A 16,551-nucleotide genomic window follows, 5' to 3' on the forward strand; every position below is an offset into this window, starting at 1 on the left:
TTCATTAAAAAGAGACATGATTGGTGTGCAAATATCAATTAATGGATATAGTAGCTTTGTTAATTAAAACCCCACAAACGAAGTTTGGGGTCGGGTATAATAGGAGTGAGACTTTGCTTACAAACCACCATTTTTAGCTCACCTGTCACATAGTGACAAGGTGAGCTTTTGTGATCATGCAGCGTCCGTCGTCCGTCCGTCCGTACTTTCGTCCATCCGTAAACTTTTCCTTGTGACATCTCTAGAGGTCACATTTTTTGTGGGATCTTCATGAATATTGGTCAGAATGTTCATCTTGATGATATCTAGGTCAAGTTCGAAACTGGGTCACGTGCCATCAAAAACTAGGTCAGTAGGTCTAAAAATAGAAAAACCTTGTGACCTCTCTAGAGGCCATATATTTCACAAGATCTTCATGAAAATTGGTCAGAATGTTCACCTTGATGATACCTAGGTCTAAAAATAGAAAAACCTTGTGACTTCTCTAGAGGCCATATTTTTCATGAGATCTTCATGAATATTGGTCAGAATGTTCACCTTGATGATATCTAGGTCAAGTTCGAAACTGGGTCACGTGGGGTCAAAAACTAGATCATTAGGACCTCTCTAGAGGCCATATTTCTCAATGGATCTTCATGAAAATTGGTCAGAGTGTTCACCTTGATGATATCTAGGTCAAGTTCGAAACTGGGTCATGTGGGGTCAAAAACTAGGTCAGTAGATCTAAAAATAGAAAAACTTGTGACTTCTCTAGAGGCCATATTTTTCATGAGATCTTCATGAATATTGGTCAGAATGTTCACCTTGATGATATCTAGGTCAAGTTCAAAACTGGGTCACGTGGGGTCAAAAACTAGGTCATTAGGTCTAAAAATAGAAAAACCTTGTGACCTCTCTAGAGGCCATATTTCTCAATGGATCTTCATGAAAATTGGTCAGAATGTTCACCTTGATGATATCTAGGTCAAGTTCGAAACTGCGTCACGTGGGGTTAAAAACTAGGTCAGTAGATCTAAAAATAGAAAAACCTTGTGACCTTTCTAGAGGCCATATTTTTCATGAGATCTTCATGAATATTAACCAGAATGTTCACCTTGATAATATCTAGGTCAAGTTCGAAACTGGGTTATGTGGGGTCAAAAACTAGGTCAGTAGGTCTAAAAATAGAAAAACCTTGTGACCTCTCTAGAGGCCATATTTCTCAATGGATCTTCATAAAAATTAGTCAGAATGTTCACCTTGATGATATCTAGGTCAAGTATGAAACTGGGTCACGTTGGGTCAAAAACTAGGTCAGTAGGTCTAAAAATAGAAAAACATTGTGACCTCTCTAGAGGCCATATTTTTCAATGGATCTTCATGCAAATTGGTCAGAATGTTTACCTTGATGATATCTAGGTCAGATTTGAAACTGGGTCACATGGGGTTAAAAACTAGGTCAGTAGATCTAAAAATAGAAAAACTTGTGCCTTCTCTAGAGGCCATATTTTTCATGAGATCTTCATGAAGATTGGTCAGAATGTTCACCTTGATGATATCTAGGTCAAGTTCGAAACTGGGTCACGTGGGGTCAAAAACTAGGTCAGTATGCCTAAAAATAGAAAAACCTTGTGACCTCTCTAAAGGCCATATTTCTCAATGGATCTTCATGAAAATTGGTAAGAATGTTCAGCTTGATGATATCTAGGTCAGATTCGTAACTAAGACATGTGCGGTCAAAAACTAGGTCAGTAGGTAGAAAAATAGAAAAACATTGTGACCTCTCTAGAGGCCATATTTTTCACGAGATCTTCATGAAAATTAGTGAGAATGTTCACCTTGATGATATCTAGGTCAAATTTAAAAAATGGGTCACATGCCTTCAAAAACTAGGTCATTAGGTCAGATAATAGAAAAACCTTGTGACCTCTCTAGAGGCAATATTTTTCAATGGATCTTCATGAAAATTGGTCAGAATTTTTTATCTTGATGATATCTAGGTCACATGTGCTCAAAAACTAGGTCACTATGTCAAATAATAGAAATAACGACGTCATACTCAGTTCAACACTGGGTCATGTGGGGATAGGTGAGCTATTCGGGACCATCATGGTCCTCTTGTTTGACACAGTTATGGCCCCTTTCCAACTTAAAATTTTCCAAACTCATGGTTTCCAGACAGTAACTCATGAAAGACTTGACATATTTAAATAATTTTTGGTACACAGGTGTAACATCATAAAATACAGGTCAAATTCAACATTGGCTACAAACCACCAATTTTTAGCTCACCTGAGCACAAAGTGCTCAAGGTGAGTTTTAGTGATCGCCCTTTGTCCTTTGTCCGTCATCATCAACAATTTGACTGTTAACACTCTAAAGGTCACAATTTTGGCCTAATCTTAATGAAACTTGGTCAGAATGTTATCCTCAATAAAGTCTTGGACGAGTTCCATAATTGGTCATCTGGGGTCAAAAGCTAGGTCACAAGGTCAAATCAAAGGAAAAGCTTGTTAACACTCTAGAGGTCACAATTTTGGCCCAATCTTAATGAAACTTGGTCAGAATGTTACTCTCAATAAAATCTAAGACAAGTTCGATATTGGGTCATCCGGGGTCAAAAACTAGGTCACCAGCTCAAATCATAGGAAAAGCTTGAATGAATAAAATCTTGAATGAGTTTGATATTGGGTCTTTGGGGTCAAAAACTAGGTCACCAGGTTAAATCAAATGAAAAGCTTGTTAACACTCTAGAAGTCACAATTTTGGCCCAGTCTTAATGAAACTTTGTCAGAATGTTACCCTCAATGAAATCTTGGATGAGTTCGATATTTGGTCATCTGGGGCGAAAAACTAGGTCACCAGGTCAAATCAAAGAAAAAGCTTGTTAACACTCTTGAGGTCACAATTTTGGCCCAATTTTAATGAAACTTGGTCAGAATGTTACTCTCAATAAAATCTAAGACAAGTTTGATATTGGGTCATCCGGGGTCAAAAACTAGGTCACCAGGTCAAATCATAGGAAAAGCTTGTTAACACTGTAGAGGCCACATTTATGACTGTATCTTCATTAAACTTTGTCAGAATGTTAATCTTGATAATCTCAAGATCCAGTTTGAATCTGGGTCATGTAGGATAAAAAACTAGGTCACCAGATCAAATCAAAGGAAAAGCTAGTTAACACTTTAGAGGCCACATTTATGACCATATCTTAATGAAACATGTTCAGAATGTTAATCTTCATGATCTATAGGTCAAGTTTTAATATGGGTCAGGTAGGGTCAAAAACTAGGTCACTACGTTAAATCAAAGGAAAAGCTTGTTAACACTCTAGAGGTCACAATTTTGGCCCAATCTTAATGAAACTTGGTCAGAAAGTTACTGTCAATATAATTTTAGATGAATTTGATATTGGGTCATTTGGGATCAAAAACTAGGTCACTAGGTCAAATCAAAGGGAAAGCTTTTAACACGCTAGAAGTCACAATTTTGGCCCAATCTTAATGAAACTTTGTCAAAATGTTACCCTCAATGAAATCTTGGACAGTTTCAGTATTGGGTCATATGGGGTCAAAAACTAGGTCACCAGGTCAAATCAAAGAAAAAGCTTGTTAACACTCTAGAGGTCACAATTTTGGCCCAATTTTAATGAAACTTGGTCAGAATGTTACTCTCAATAAAATCTTTGACAAGTTCGATATTGGGTCATCCGGGGTCAAAAACTAGGTCACCAGGTCAAATCATAGGAAAAGCTTGTTAACACTGTAGAGGCCACATTTATGACTGTATCTTTATTAAACTTGGTCAAATGTAAATCTTGATGATCTCAAGGTCCAGTTTGAATCTGGGTCATGTAGGATCAAAAACTAGGTCACCAGGTCAAATCAAAGGAAAAGCTAGTTAACACTGTAGCGGCCACATTTATGACCATATCTTAATGAAACTTGTTCAGAATGGTAATCTTGATGATTTATAGGTCAAGTTCGAATCTGGTTCAGGTAGGGTCAAAAACTTGGTCACCAGTTCAAATCAAAGGGAAAGCTTATTAACACTCTAGAGGCCACATTTATGACTGTATCTTCATGAAACTTAGTCAAAATATTAATCTTGATGATCTTTAGGTCAAGTTTTAATCTGGGTCATGTGGAGTCAAAAACTAGGTCACCAGGTCAAATCAAAGAAAAAGCTAAAAACACTTTAGAGGCCACATTTATGACCATATCTTAATGAAACTTGGTCAGAATGTTAATCTTGATGATCTTTAGGTCAATAGGTCAGGTGAGCGATACAGGGCCTTCATGGCCCTCTTGTTTTAAGTAGTTATGGTCCCTTTCCAACTTAAAACTTTGGCCATTTCTTTCTTATGGTTGCCATACTTCTATGACAAGGCCGTATTGTTGGGGTATTATTCGTCACTCCTGTGACAGTTCTAGTTGAAGACTGGCAGTAGTAAGGTACAAAATGAAGAGAAAACGTCGGTCAGTTTTAGAATTAAAATGCTGCAGTCGTATGCAAGTTCACTATCCTTAGTCTGTAGCAGCACTGATGCTAGACTAGCTCCTAGACTATAATATCCTTTTACATTTTTATGATTGAATGTAGTGAACAGAGCCAGTCTATATTCTATGTCCAATATCATTGATAATTTCAACATCAGTCCTGTGTGAAAATCACTAAAATAGACTGGCTTTTGTCTCTATGAAATCGAATTTGTCAAAAAAGGGAAAAATATAGAAATATAGTTATTATCAGTCTAGTGGCTAGTCTACACTGATGCACATGTAATGCATGAGACAATTTAGTTATGATCACCATAGAAATGTGGTGAAATTGGACTTCAAAGGGCATGATATAGTTCATCAAAATGGATAGAGTAAAAGTGGCAAGGGACATTTTTCATATGGTAGCCTAGTTTGTTTTGCGGATGAAATTTTTATGCATTTATATTCAATTTGTTATTTATGATAAAATCTCACAAATGAGTAATTAATGCATAAAATAAATGAATGCTCAAACTGATATTTCTGGCTCCTTAAGAGATGGCCAGGTCTAAAAGATAACCTGAGGTATCAAAAGTAGATCTAGATTCTTTGGAAATATAGCATGCAACCAATCAAATAAAATTGCAGACTCAGTTTGAGTGATCTTATGAAAATTGCATCACCCTTTTCGCCTTGTAGCGCTAGCTTTTATTGACCTCTAACTTGGCCATTGTGTCTGGTCTAAATTGTTTCTGTATACGATTGACCCCTCTGAATTGGCAATGTCTGTATTCCAAATACTGGCCAACTTGATAGGGAAAATATTTTAGAACTATTGAAAAAATCCTTTATAAATGGTCACTATGTCAAAAATTTGCATTTTAGCAGCAGAAGGTAAGAAATGACAACATCATGCTAAATGACTGACATGAAAGCTGTAAAAAAAAATGGAGTGCCGAATAAATCCTAAAGTGAAGTTGAATCAAGTTATATGATTATGATAGAAATTGCGAACAAAATACCTTGTGTTCAAATCCAGTACATTTCAGCTGTAGTTGAAGATTGAATTAAATTCCATTGGTATATAACTAATTCACTGAAGTACAACATACAACTAATTCTGCTTTTCAGGACTTAAATAATACCTTAACCTTTTGCCTGCTGGCTGCAAGTGATTCTGCCTTTGACTGTCAACTCAGAGGTCCAGTGACAAATTCAGGTCCAGGCATTGGGCATTGGAAATTTCTGAGATACTCTTAAGTGTCTCCCACCTAACTAAGAGGCCGGTACTGGTTTTTTCCCAGGAAAGACAGCTTTGCGTGTATTAGTGCTATACATTGGGCACTTAAAGGCCATTTTTCCTTCTCTGTTCTGGGGGCTTTCACTCACTCAGTCCCTCTGGTCAGATTGCTCTGTGTCTGTACTAGTAGAGGATGAATATAGCATATTCAGTTGCTGCCTTTGCGCTGTGTAAAGCACCTTTAAACATGTTCATCATGAAAAGGGTACTATATAAATCTGTATAATGATAAACCATGGATAACTCAAACATTTGAGTGCCCAATGTTTTGTGAAAATAGTAAGTGCACCGTAGTTAATTTGTGGATCAAGGAATAGAAAGTAAAAAGCAGCAGATGTGTGAAAATGTCATTTAATAAAACTTAAATGAGCCGTGCCATGAGAAAACCAACATAGCCATAACTCTGGCACCAATATTTCATGAATTATCCCCCCTTTTCACTTAGATTTTCAGGTTAAAGTTTTGATGCACTTTCACTCTATCTCTGTTATTACTGAATGGATTTGATTCAAACTTAAAATAGTTGTTCAACATCATCACCCACATCATATGACACAAGGTGCATAACTGTGGCACCATTTTTTCATGAATTATTCCCCCTTTTTACTTAGAATTTCAGGTTAAAGTTTTGGTGCACTTTCACTCTGCCTCTGTTATTACTGAATGGATTTGATTCAAACTTAAAATATTGTTCAGCATCATCACCCACATCATATGACACAAGATGCTTAACTCTGTCACAATTTTTCATGAATTATTCCCCTTTTTACTTAGAATTTCAGGTTTAAGTTTTATGCACTTTCACTCTATCTCTGTTATTACTGAATGGATCTGATTCAAACTTAAACAATTGTTCAACATCATTACCCTTATCATATGACACAAGGTGCATAACTCTGGGACCAATTTTTCATGAATTATTTCCCCTTTTTACTTAGAATTTTAGGTTAAAGTTTTGATGCACTTTCACTCTGTCTCTGTTATTACTGAATGGATTTGATTCAAACTTAAAATAGTTGTTTAACATCATCACCCACACAATATGACACAAGGTGCATAACTCTGGCACCAATATTTAATGAATTATCCCCCTTTTTGCTTAGGATATACTTATATAGTGTTTTGATACATTTTATCTTTACCTCTTTTATTACTTTAAGTTGATATTTTTGACATAGACTCAGGCTATTGTGCAATATCTTCATCCACAATTGGAGTCATTAAACACGCCAGTGACAACTCTAGTTTCCTCAGATGTGCCCAGTTTCACTATCCAGCATCGAAATAGTCGAGCGCGCTGTCTCCTGTGACAGCTCTTGTTTACTGTAGCTCCAAGGGTTTTATTGTATTTGTGATTGCAGATCACAACAGCACTAAAACATGTTAAAATGTGAATATGCAGAGATGCTGTTTACCCTAAAGTATATTTTTCTGTTTTACTTGTTTATCACAGGTCTTGTAGAGATCTTGCTTTGGTAATGTTTGATGTAAATTGCAACACTTTAATTTCATTTTCATGTTATTTTAAGATAATGCAATGTTGAAGTGCTTTAATGGTTCTCTCTTTTATTTGTAACCAAATGTGTAATTATCTCCCTTTATTTGAGAAGTATTAACAAAAGCTATGTATTTCTTTTTGATACACTTCTGTTTGATAAATATATTGATGTTTTAATAATCTGAATGAAAAGGAAAGTTTTGAAACTGATAAAACTTAAAGACCTTGGTTAGACAAAAGGGAGGTAATAATGATTTTACAAACTTTCAATTATGTTGAATTGAAAATCTTTGACACATGTAATAACAATTTTTTTAATGGTTTTTTTTTTGTTGTTCTTTGAATTTTGTTTCACAAATTGGCAACCAGAGAAAAAAGTGAAAAAATAAAAGGAAATTTTTCAAGAACTTCTTGACATGTACTTTTCACTTTTATGCTATCAGGTGTTTCTGTTTTCCACTTTTTCTGTAATCCTTTTATTCTCCTTTATCAAAATAAGGTCAATATGGTCTGTAGCATTATCAAAATAAGGTCAATATGGCCTGTAGCATTATCAAAATTAGGTCAGTATGGTCTGTAGCATTTTTGCACCAAGTTTCTCATATCTGTACTATTATATTGTTCCATTCTTGTGCAGAATTGGAATGTAAGTGCTAATCAGAAAAAGCAAAAACAGAAAATCTGTTATTCCTTTTAAGCTGGCTTTGCTATCCTTGCACAATCTCAGGATAATTTTCAAATGGTCCACTTCACAGCTCAGTCTTGGCAGAAAGCAATATCAGACTAGCTGGATTTAATCTTTCCTGTTTTTCTTAATGTAAGCCAATTTGTTTCCTTCGAAAACATTAATTTGTCTGGAGCTTATCATTTCTTAATTTGTATAAAATCCCCACAGCCAGGAACATAAAAAAAGCAAGTAGGTGCCTCCTCTTTTTAGTTTTTATTACTGATCATGATCCGGATTATTATGTCCCCACAAGGATATATGATCTGGATTTTTATGTCCCCACATGGAGTCCCCACAGGGACACTTCATCCAGATTATTATGTCCCCTTTTGGAAACATAATTCTAGATATAGACATCTAGATTATGATGCCCCTGTGAAAATACATGATCATGGTCATTATGTTCTCTCAAGAGAGACAATTTCATTTCTTTTTGCATTTGTTGTCTGTCACACCTTTCTCTCAAGATACTTTTCTCCTACAGTATTTTATTGAATTTTCATCAGATTTGAATTGAGAAATAATTTATAGCAAAAGAGTTCTTTAACACTATTTATGCACAATGGGCGGTTATACGTGGGGTGTAATAATTTCACGAGGGTGCAGCCTGTGTGAAATTATTTGTACAACGTATTGCTGCCTGAGTGTATAGATAGTTTTAAAACATGATTTTGCTATAAATTATTTCAATTCTAATAATTATGACCTTAATTTAAAACAATAGATAAAATATAGTAGCACTCTTTCTTGGTCGCAACAAAAACATTGACGTCACCGCACGTTAATGTGACGTCATTCTAGCGCAAGCGTGTTTTAACAGAGACAAGTATATTAGAATGATGGATCTGTACCAGGTCCTGTTATGCATATTACTGGCATATTGATGTTGAAACTTTTAAGCAGGGTAATGGCACTCAGGGTGTTCTATTTTATTTGAATTTTCAGCAGAATTATAGCCCTTCATTTCTTGCATTTTACCTTGTCCAGGCAACTTCTCTGATACAACCAAGAGGAATTTACACCAAGCATGTATTGTTTTGTTTGTTTTCAGATTTTCTGGTTGTGACTGCATCAGCTGTTGTTTTAGCAGTAGGATCTAATGGTCAAGTCTTTGCAACATCTGCAATAAGGTATGATATACATGTTAGGCCATTGTTTGGACACTCAGAAAGTCAAAGTCCTGAAGGACCAGTGCCTAGAATTTTCACTTGTCCTGCTATGAATTGTACTTGTCCTGCAATTCAGTAAGAAAATGACATTTTTTTTGTAAAAAAAAAAAAGCACCTATTTTAAAGTTTGTTAAAAACAGAGAGTTTTGGAACAAGAAACTAACTTTCGTTTTAAACCCTTTAGCTATCCAGCTTCTTCAGAACTCCATTTTTAGTAGATTTAAAGGTCATATATTTATCAGATTTGTGAAACAAGTGTTCTCAGTAGCCAAGATTGATCTTTACCAGAGATCATAGATTGCACTATTTCAATATATTATATAATTTCTCAGTAACCATGTACCAAAACTGTTCATGTAAGCAGCGTAAGCAAGGTGAGCCATCTAGGGCTATCATGGCCCTCTTGTTTGAGTTTGTATTCTCCATATGCGATTTTGGCATTTTCCAACAGATACAGAAGTCAATGTTCTTGAAGTCATGGAAGTAGGCTGAATAGGGTGTGGAGAATATGCCAAACTTTTTTAGTGTCATTTCGGATCCACTACCTTAAACCAGACAAAATTTAATGTTTCTTCTTCTTTTGCATTTACAAACAAAGGCTGAAAAATTTCTTTCATACACAATAAACTAGTAAAGTTTTTAGCTCACCTGAGCACAAAGTGCTCAAGGTGAGCTTTTGTGATTGCCCTGTGTCCGTCGTTGTCAACAATTTGACTGTTAACACTCTAGAGGTCACAATTTTAGCCTAATCTTAATGAAACTTGGTCAGAATGTTACCCTCAGTAAAATCTTGGACGAGTTCAGTATTGGGTCATTTGGGGTCAAAAACTAGATCACCAGGTCATATCAAAAGAAAAGCTTGTTAACACTCTAGAGGTCACAATTTTGGCCCAATTTTAATGAAACTTGATCAAAATGTTACCCTCAATAAAATCTTGGATGAGTTCGATATTGGGTCATCTGGGGTCAAAAACAGGTCACCAGTCAGATCAAAGGAAAAGCTTGTTAACACTCTAGAGGTCACAATTTTGACCCAATCTTAATGAAACTTGGTCAGAATGTTACCCTCAATAAAATATTGGACGAGTTCAGTATTGGGACATCTGGGGTTAAAAACTAGGTCACAAGTTCAAATCAAAGGAAAAAATTGTTAACACTCTAGAGGTCACAATTTTGACCCAATCTTAATGAAACTTGGTCAGAATGTTACCCTTAATAAAATCTTGGATAAGTTCGATATTGGGTCATCTGGGGTCAAAAACTAGGTCACCGGGGCAAATCAAAGGAAAAGCTTGTTAACACTCTAGAGGTCACAATTTTGACACAATCTTAATGAAACTTGGTCAGAATGTTACTCACAATAAAATCTTGGACAAGTTCGAGGGTCATCTGGGGTTAAAAACTAGGCCACCAGGTCAAATCAAAGGAAAAGCTTGTTAACACTCTAGAGGTCACAATTTTGGCCCAATTTTAATGAAACTTGGTCAGAATGTTACCCTTTATAAAATCTTGCATGAGTTCGATATTGGTTCATCTGGGGTCAAAAATCTAGGTCACTAGGGCAAATCAAAGGAAAAGCTTGTTAAACACTCTAGAGGTCACATTTATGACCATTCTTAATGAAACTTAGTCAGAATGTTATCATGAAATCTTGGACAAGTTCGATTGGGTCAGTGGAGTCAAACTAGGCCACCAGGTCAAATCAAAGGAAAAGCTTGTTAACACTCTAGAGGTCACAATTATGGCCCAATTTTAATGAAACTTGGTCAGAATGTTACCCTTTATAAAATCTTGCATGAGTTCCATATTGGTTCATCTGGGGTCAGAATCTAGGTCACCAGGTCAAATCAAAGGAAAAGCTTATTAGCACTCTAAAGGCCACATTTATGACCATGTCTTAATGAAACTTAGTCAGAATGTTAATCTTGATGATCTATAGGTCAGGTTCAAATCTGGGTCAGGTGGAGTCCAAACCTAGGTCACCAGGTCAAATCAAAGGAAAAGCTTGTTAACACTCTAAAGGCCACATTTATGACTGTATCTTCATGAAACTTAGTCAGAATGTTAATCGTGATGATCTTTAGGTCAAGTTCAAATCTGGGTCATGTGGGGTCAAAAACTAGGTCACCGGGTCAAATCAAAGGAAAAGTCAAAAAACAGTTTAGAGGCCACATTTATGACCATATCTTAATGAAACTATCTTGATGATCTTTAGGTCAATAGGTCAGGTGAGTGATACAGGGCCTTCATGGCCCTCTTGTTTGTGTTAGTGATTGCATGTTGAGAGTTGCAGACCTTTAACATTGTAGTAGGATGTTTATCCTACAGACCACTGATATGTTCTCTAGTTACAGAGTACATTATAGGTCTTGAACTGGTTAAGCTTTTGTTTTGTTGGTATCAGACCACAAGGGTTTCTCCTATTTCCCATATTGTGGTCTTTTTCATCCTTCTTACTGAATAACTCTAAAAGATCAAAAGTGTTTCTAATAATTCTCCACTTTGGACGGCTTTACATAAAGGTCAGCTGCGTGTTGAAAAATTCTAAATTAAGTATTTTTAGCATGTTAACATGTTATATCGGTTCCTATTTCGGAATGTTGTAATAAAAAGCTATAATGATCATTTGCTCTTGGTAAACTTGATATAAATCCAATAGAAGAGTGGTAATTGTAGACATTTCATCTTATATTGTTTTGCATTTAGTCCTGGCTGTCACCGCACATAGTATAAATTGCTACATAAAGTATTGTCACTAATGGATCAATATTAATACCCATTGTGATTCCTGATAAAAGCAGAATGCCGCCCGATTTACATCAGTTTTTTTTTTCTGATTGCAAAAAGCATTTCCTGATCTGTCAGTGACTGTAAATAAAATATGAAGTCACTAACTCTGTAGAGTCGGGGAATCTGTCAAAATTTCCATGTCGAATAATCAGTACAAAAATATACTGATCATTGATAAATGATGATTAAATTCAGATAGTATCATTGACTCACATTAATAGAATTAGAATAATTAAATTGATTATGTAACTTTGCTGGCATGCATCAAGGCAGAAAGGTTGAAAAAAACATGCTTTGATGGTTGCTTGCTTAATTGTGAACATTTGACTTTTCATGTTATGTGAGTTTCAAGGACTTAAATTTCACCTATTTTTATGCCCCCGAAGGGAGGCATATAGTTTTTGAACCGTCTGTCGGTCTGTCAGTCTGTCGGTCTGTCCGCAATTTTCGTGTCCGGTCCATATCTTTGTCATCGATGGATGGATTTTCAAATAACTTGGCATGAATGTGTACCACAGTAAGACGACGTGCAGTGCGCAAGACCCAGGTCCGTAGCTCAAAGGTCAAGGTCACACTTAGACGTTAAAGGATAGTGCATTGATGGGCGTGTCCGGTCCATATCTTTGTCATCGATGGATGGATTTTCAAATAACTTGGCATGAATGTGTACCACAGTAAGACGACATGCAGTGCGCAAGACCCAGGTCCGTAGCTCAAAGGTCAAGGTCACACTTAGACGTTAAAGGATAGTGCATTGATGGGCGTGTCCGGTCCATATCTTTGTCATCGATGGATGGATTTTCAAATAACTTGGCATGAATGTGTACCACAGTAAGACGACGTGCAGTGCGCAAGACCCAGGTCCGTAGCTCAAAGGTCAAGGTCACACTTAGACGTTAAAGGATAGTGCATTGATGGGCGTGTCCGGTCCATATCTTTGTCATCGATAGATGGATTTTCAAATAACTTGGCATGAATGTGTACCACAATAAGACGACGTGTCACACACAAGACCCATGTCCGTAGCTCAAAGGTCAAGGTCACACTTAGACGTTAAAGATCATTTTTCATGATAGTGCATTGATAGGCATGTCCGGTCCGTATCTTTGTCATTCATGCATGGATTTTAAAATAACTATGCATGAATGTGTGACACAGTAAGACGATGTGTCGCGCGCAAGACCCAGGTCCGTAGGTCATAGGTCCTAAACTCTAACATCGGCCATAACTATTCATTCAAAGTGCCATCGGGGGCATGTGTCATCCTACGGAGACAGCTCTTGTTTTTTTTTAGGAAAAATGAAAAAATCAGCTGTTCAGTGATGACCTTTAAGTACTTTGTTTTTATTGATCAGTTAACCTTTAGCCTGCTGGCGGCAGGTGATTCTGCCTTTGTGACCAGTGCAGACCAAGATCAGCCTGCACATCCGTGCAGTCTGATCATGGTCTGCACTGTTCGCTATTCAGTTAGTAAATTTTCAGTGAACACCCCTTTAAATAATAAGTGATGCTGCCCAAATTGAATGATGGACTGGTCGATTTTAGAAATTCAGCAAGGTAAGGGTTAAAAACATGCAGGTGGAAGTGATAAATTGATGGTTCATCTGTTTACCTGTCTGTCTTTCTGTCTGTTCATATGGCTTCTATAACTGCAAGATGCATAACTGTATTTCCTGTGTCAACAGTTTATGAATTTAAATAAAAATATTAGTAAGGTCAGATAGTTTTGACAACTCCTTCATCCTTGAACTTCCTAGGTAGAAATTAACAATTATTAATTTTTTTCAGAGGAGTTCGTTTTTTACAGATTTTGCGAATGCTTCATGTTGATCGACAAGGTGGCACATGGCGACTTTTAGGTTCTGTTGTATATATTCATAGACAGGTGAGCAAAACAATTTCTGCTATAGGTTAAAAAACTTCAAATTATAATCACCAAACTTAAATCAGCAAACTATTGATGAAGTACAGTACAATCGCGATCCTACGAAAATCCAAGGGACCGGCCATTTTTTTTGTAATATCGCATTTTCGTTTGAGCGTAGCATTAGGAAATTCCGCTATATAACACGTCGTAACCGTGATATTTAAACATGTGATTTTCGTATCGGAGTACATGTATAACAATTTTATATGTACATCTGGGATTACTACTGTACAAATCTTATTCGGATCTGAACTCAGATCGTATGTAGAATGTAGAACGGGTTGTTCTTTCTTTCTTCACTTTTTATTCACTGTACATAAAACATATACAGGGTACATTGTTGCACGCTAAAAATAAAATCGCAATTGCATATTCCGATACCCTCAGCTACCCATTACTGAATTGTTTAGTATAATAAAACGACAAAATACAGACGTTCAGGACTTAAATATTGTTTTATTTTCTTTATGCAGTGATTGTTTGAGACGTATAGATATCGAAGCAATAGTGACTTGTATGCCATCCGATCGGATAGTTATAGGCGAAACATTTAACTACATGTACTTAATTGTGTCATTGTGTACAGCTTATGTGTTTCGAATTTAATTACTAAGTTTTCACACTTTAATCACTGTTTACGCCCAGCTAAATGATAGTGACACTTTCCACTCTAAAGCATTTTCACGCCATCATGGAAGGTGTGAAAACATAGACGATATATGTATTCGTAAAATCGCAACTAAAACAAGTTGAAAACAGGCTTTAAGGGCATAACAATACATTCGTTGGAGCGCATTTTTCGTAAAATTGCATTTTCGTAAAACCGCGACTTTGTTACATAGAAATAAGAAGGTAAGCAGCCGGGACCACAACACCTTTTCGTACTATACCGGTATTTTGTTAAATTGCGATTCGTAGCATCGCAATTGCACTGTACAGAACTTTGATAAGGATTTTTAGGGCGAGACATAAATTTGCCCTCGTCCGTACCTCTGTCAGTTCATTTGGATATTTATTTCATGGGTACCACAAAAGTATTCAACAATGTATTTATAAAGTAGAGAATCATAATAAGGATTTTGTGGGGTAGGTCATAAATTTGCACTTGTCTGTACCTCTGTCCATTAATTTGGATATCCATCAGTCCAAATTTATGTAATGGGTATTTCTAAAGTATTTGATAAAGAGTCATTAAATCTCCTAGGGTTGTTAATCAGCATGTGAAGTTATGCATATAAGGTTTTGTTAGGGATTCTGTCTAGCCAAACGAGAATAATAGTCCTTACCTTACTCAAAATTATGCATAAAAGGACCTAATAAATCTGTGTTGCACCTATCTCAAAAAGTATTTGACCTATGGTCATGAAACTTTATAGGTATGTTATAGGATTGTCAGCCAGCTTGTGTAATTTTGCTCCCGGCATTTTGTTTTGGATATCACCCATCCAGACCAGAGTTATGGCTCTTAAGATATTTTTTTTTTAAATGCTTAAAATGCATGATACGATCCTCTCCCAAGTTTTTAAATCTCCTAAGCACGGAGTGCTTGCGCTCGATCATGGTGAGCTTTCAGGAGCGTTGGATGTCTGTTGTCTATTGGCCAACCACAGTTTCTTTAAAGAACATTTCCTAAACTACCAAGTCAGTTTCAACCAAACTTCACACGAATGTTGCTTTGATGGTACCCTTTCAGATTCGTTCAGCGCTTTTGAACGTTTATTTTATAGATGAAAAGAGCGCTATAAAAATCTGGTAAATAATAATAATAATAATAAAAACTACGTCATCCATGCAGAATTCTGGTTGCTATGACAACCAAAAGGAGAAATTTTGAACACTTTGAAATAATTTCACAGATATGTTCCATTGTTGACCTTCCAGATTTGTTCAGATCATTCTGTTTTGTTAAAAAACATGGCCACAACAAACTTTTCTCAGTTAAAAAATAATTTCACAGCAATGTTTCTTAAGTGACTGCCTACACATTTCCTTCAAATAATTATTTTGTTAGAAGTGGTGACTGCCAGGGGATTAGGTTATTTTTCAGGAATTGATTATATGGAAAACTTTGAACATTTTCTCTTTTGAAACCGCTAGCTTGATTTCAAAGTAATTTCACAGCAATGTTCCTTAAGTGTCTTTTTTCCCTGTATTGCTACATGGAAAACTTTGAAAGTCTTTCCCTCTGTATCTGCTGGCCCAATTTTAAAGTAATTTTACATCAGTGTCACTTGCCTGACCCTCTACCAAAACTGTTTAAGCAAGAGGTGGGTTATCTAGGGCCATCATGGCCCTCTTTATTTCAAATTGGGGCTTTCACCAAACTCTGAACTTTGTTCTAATGGTTATACATTTTGGGGCTGTCACAGCAAAAAAAACAAAAACCTTTAAATAACTTTTCATGAACTGCTTAAAAGATGTTTACCAGACTGTGTCAGAGCAAGGTCAGATTGTCAAAGACTTCCTCAAGTGAGCGACTCGGGTATATTTGGGCCTCTTGTTTCCAATTAGTATAATTATGCAGGAACTATCTAAATGTTAAAATTATCAAATCAGAAAATCTTTACATCAGATAATCAAATTCCAAAATCCAATTTTCGTTAAGCTATTCCTGTTCGCAGTCACGTTTGCTTTCTAGCATGAACAATTTACAATTTTAGTTGAAAAAATGTATGAAAAT

At 36.1% G+C, this 16,551-nt stretch overlaps 1 protein-coding gene across 2 annotated transcripts in view; it reads left to right on the forward strand.

The window, feature by feature from the left end:
- The window catches only part of LOC123551611 (potassium voltage-gated channel subfamily KQT member 1-like), a 142,045-nt gene that overhangs the window by 102,143 nt on the left and 23,351 nt on the right, over nt 1-16,551 (forward strand). For both annotated transcript variants that reach the window (XM_045340655.2, XM_045340656.2), the window contains exons 5-6: nt 9,037-9,115; nt 13,733-13,829. In XM_045340655.2, the coding sequence (XP_045196590.2) occupies nt 9,037-9,115; nt 13,733-13,829 (176 nt within the window). The remainder of the gene's footprint in view (nt 1-9,036; nt 9,116-13,732; nt 13,830-16,551) is intronic.

This window comes from Mercenaria mercenaria, chromosome 4 (assembly GCF_021730395.1).
Source record: "Mercenaria mercenaria strain notata chromosome 4, MADL_Memer_1, whole genome shotgun sequence".
NCBI lineage: Eukaryota > Metazoa > Mollusca > Bivalvia > Venerida > Veneridae > Mercenaria > Mercenaria mercenaria.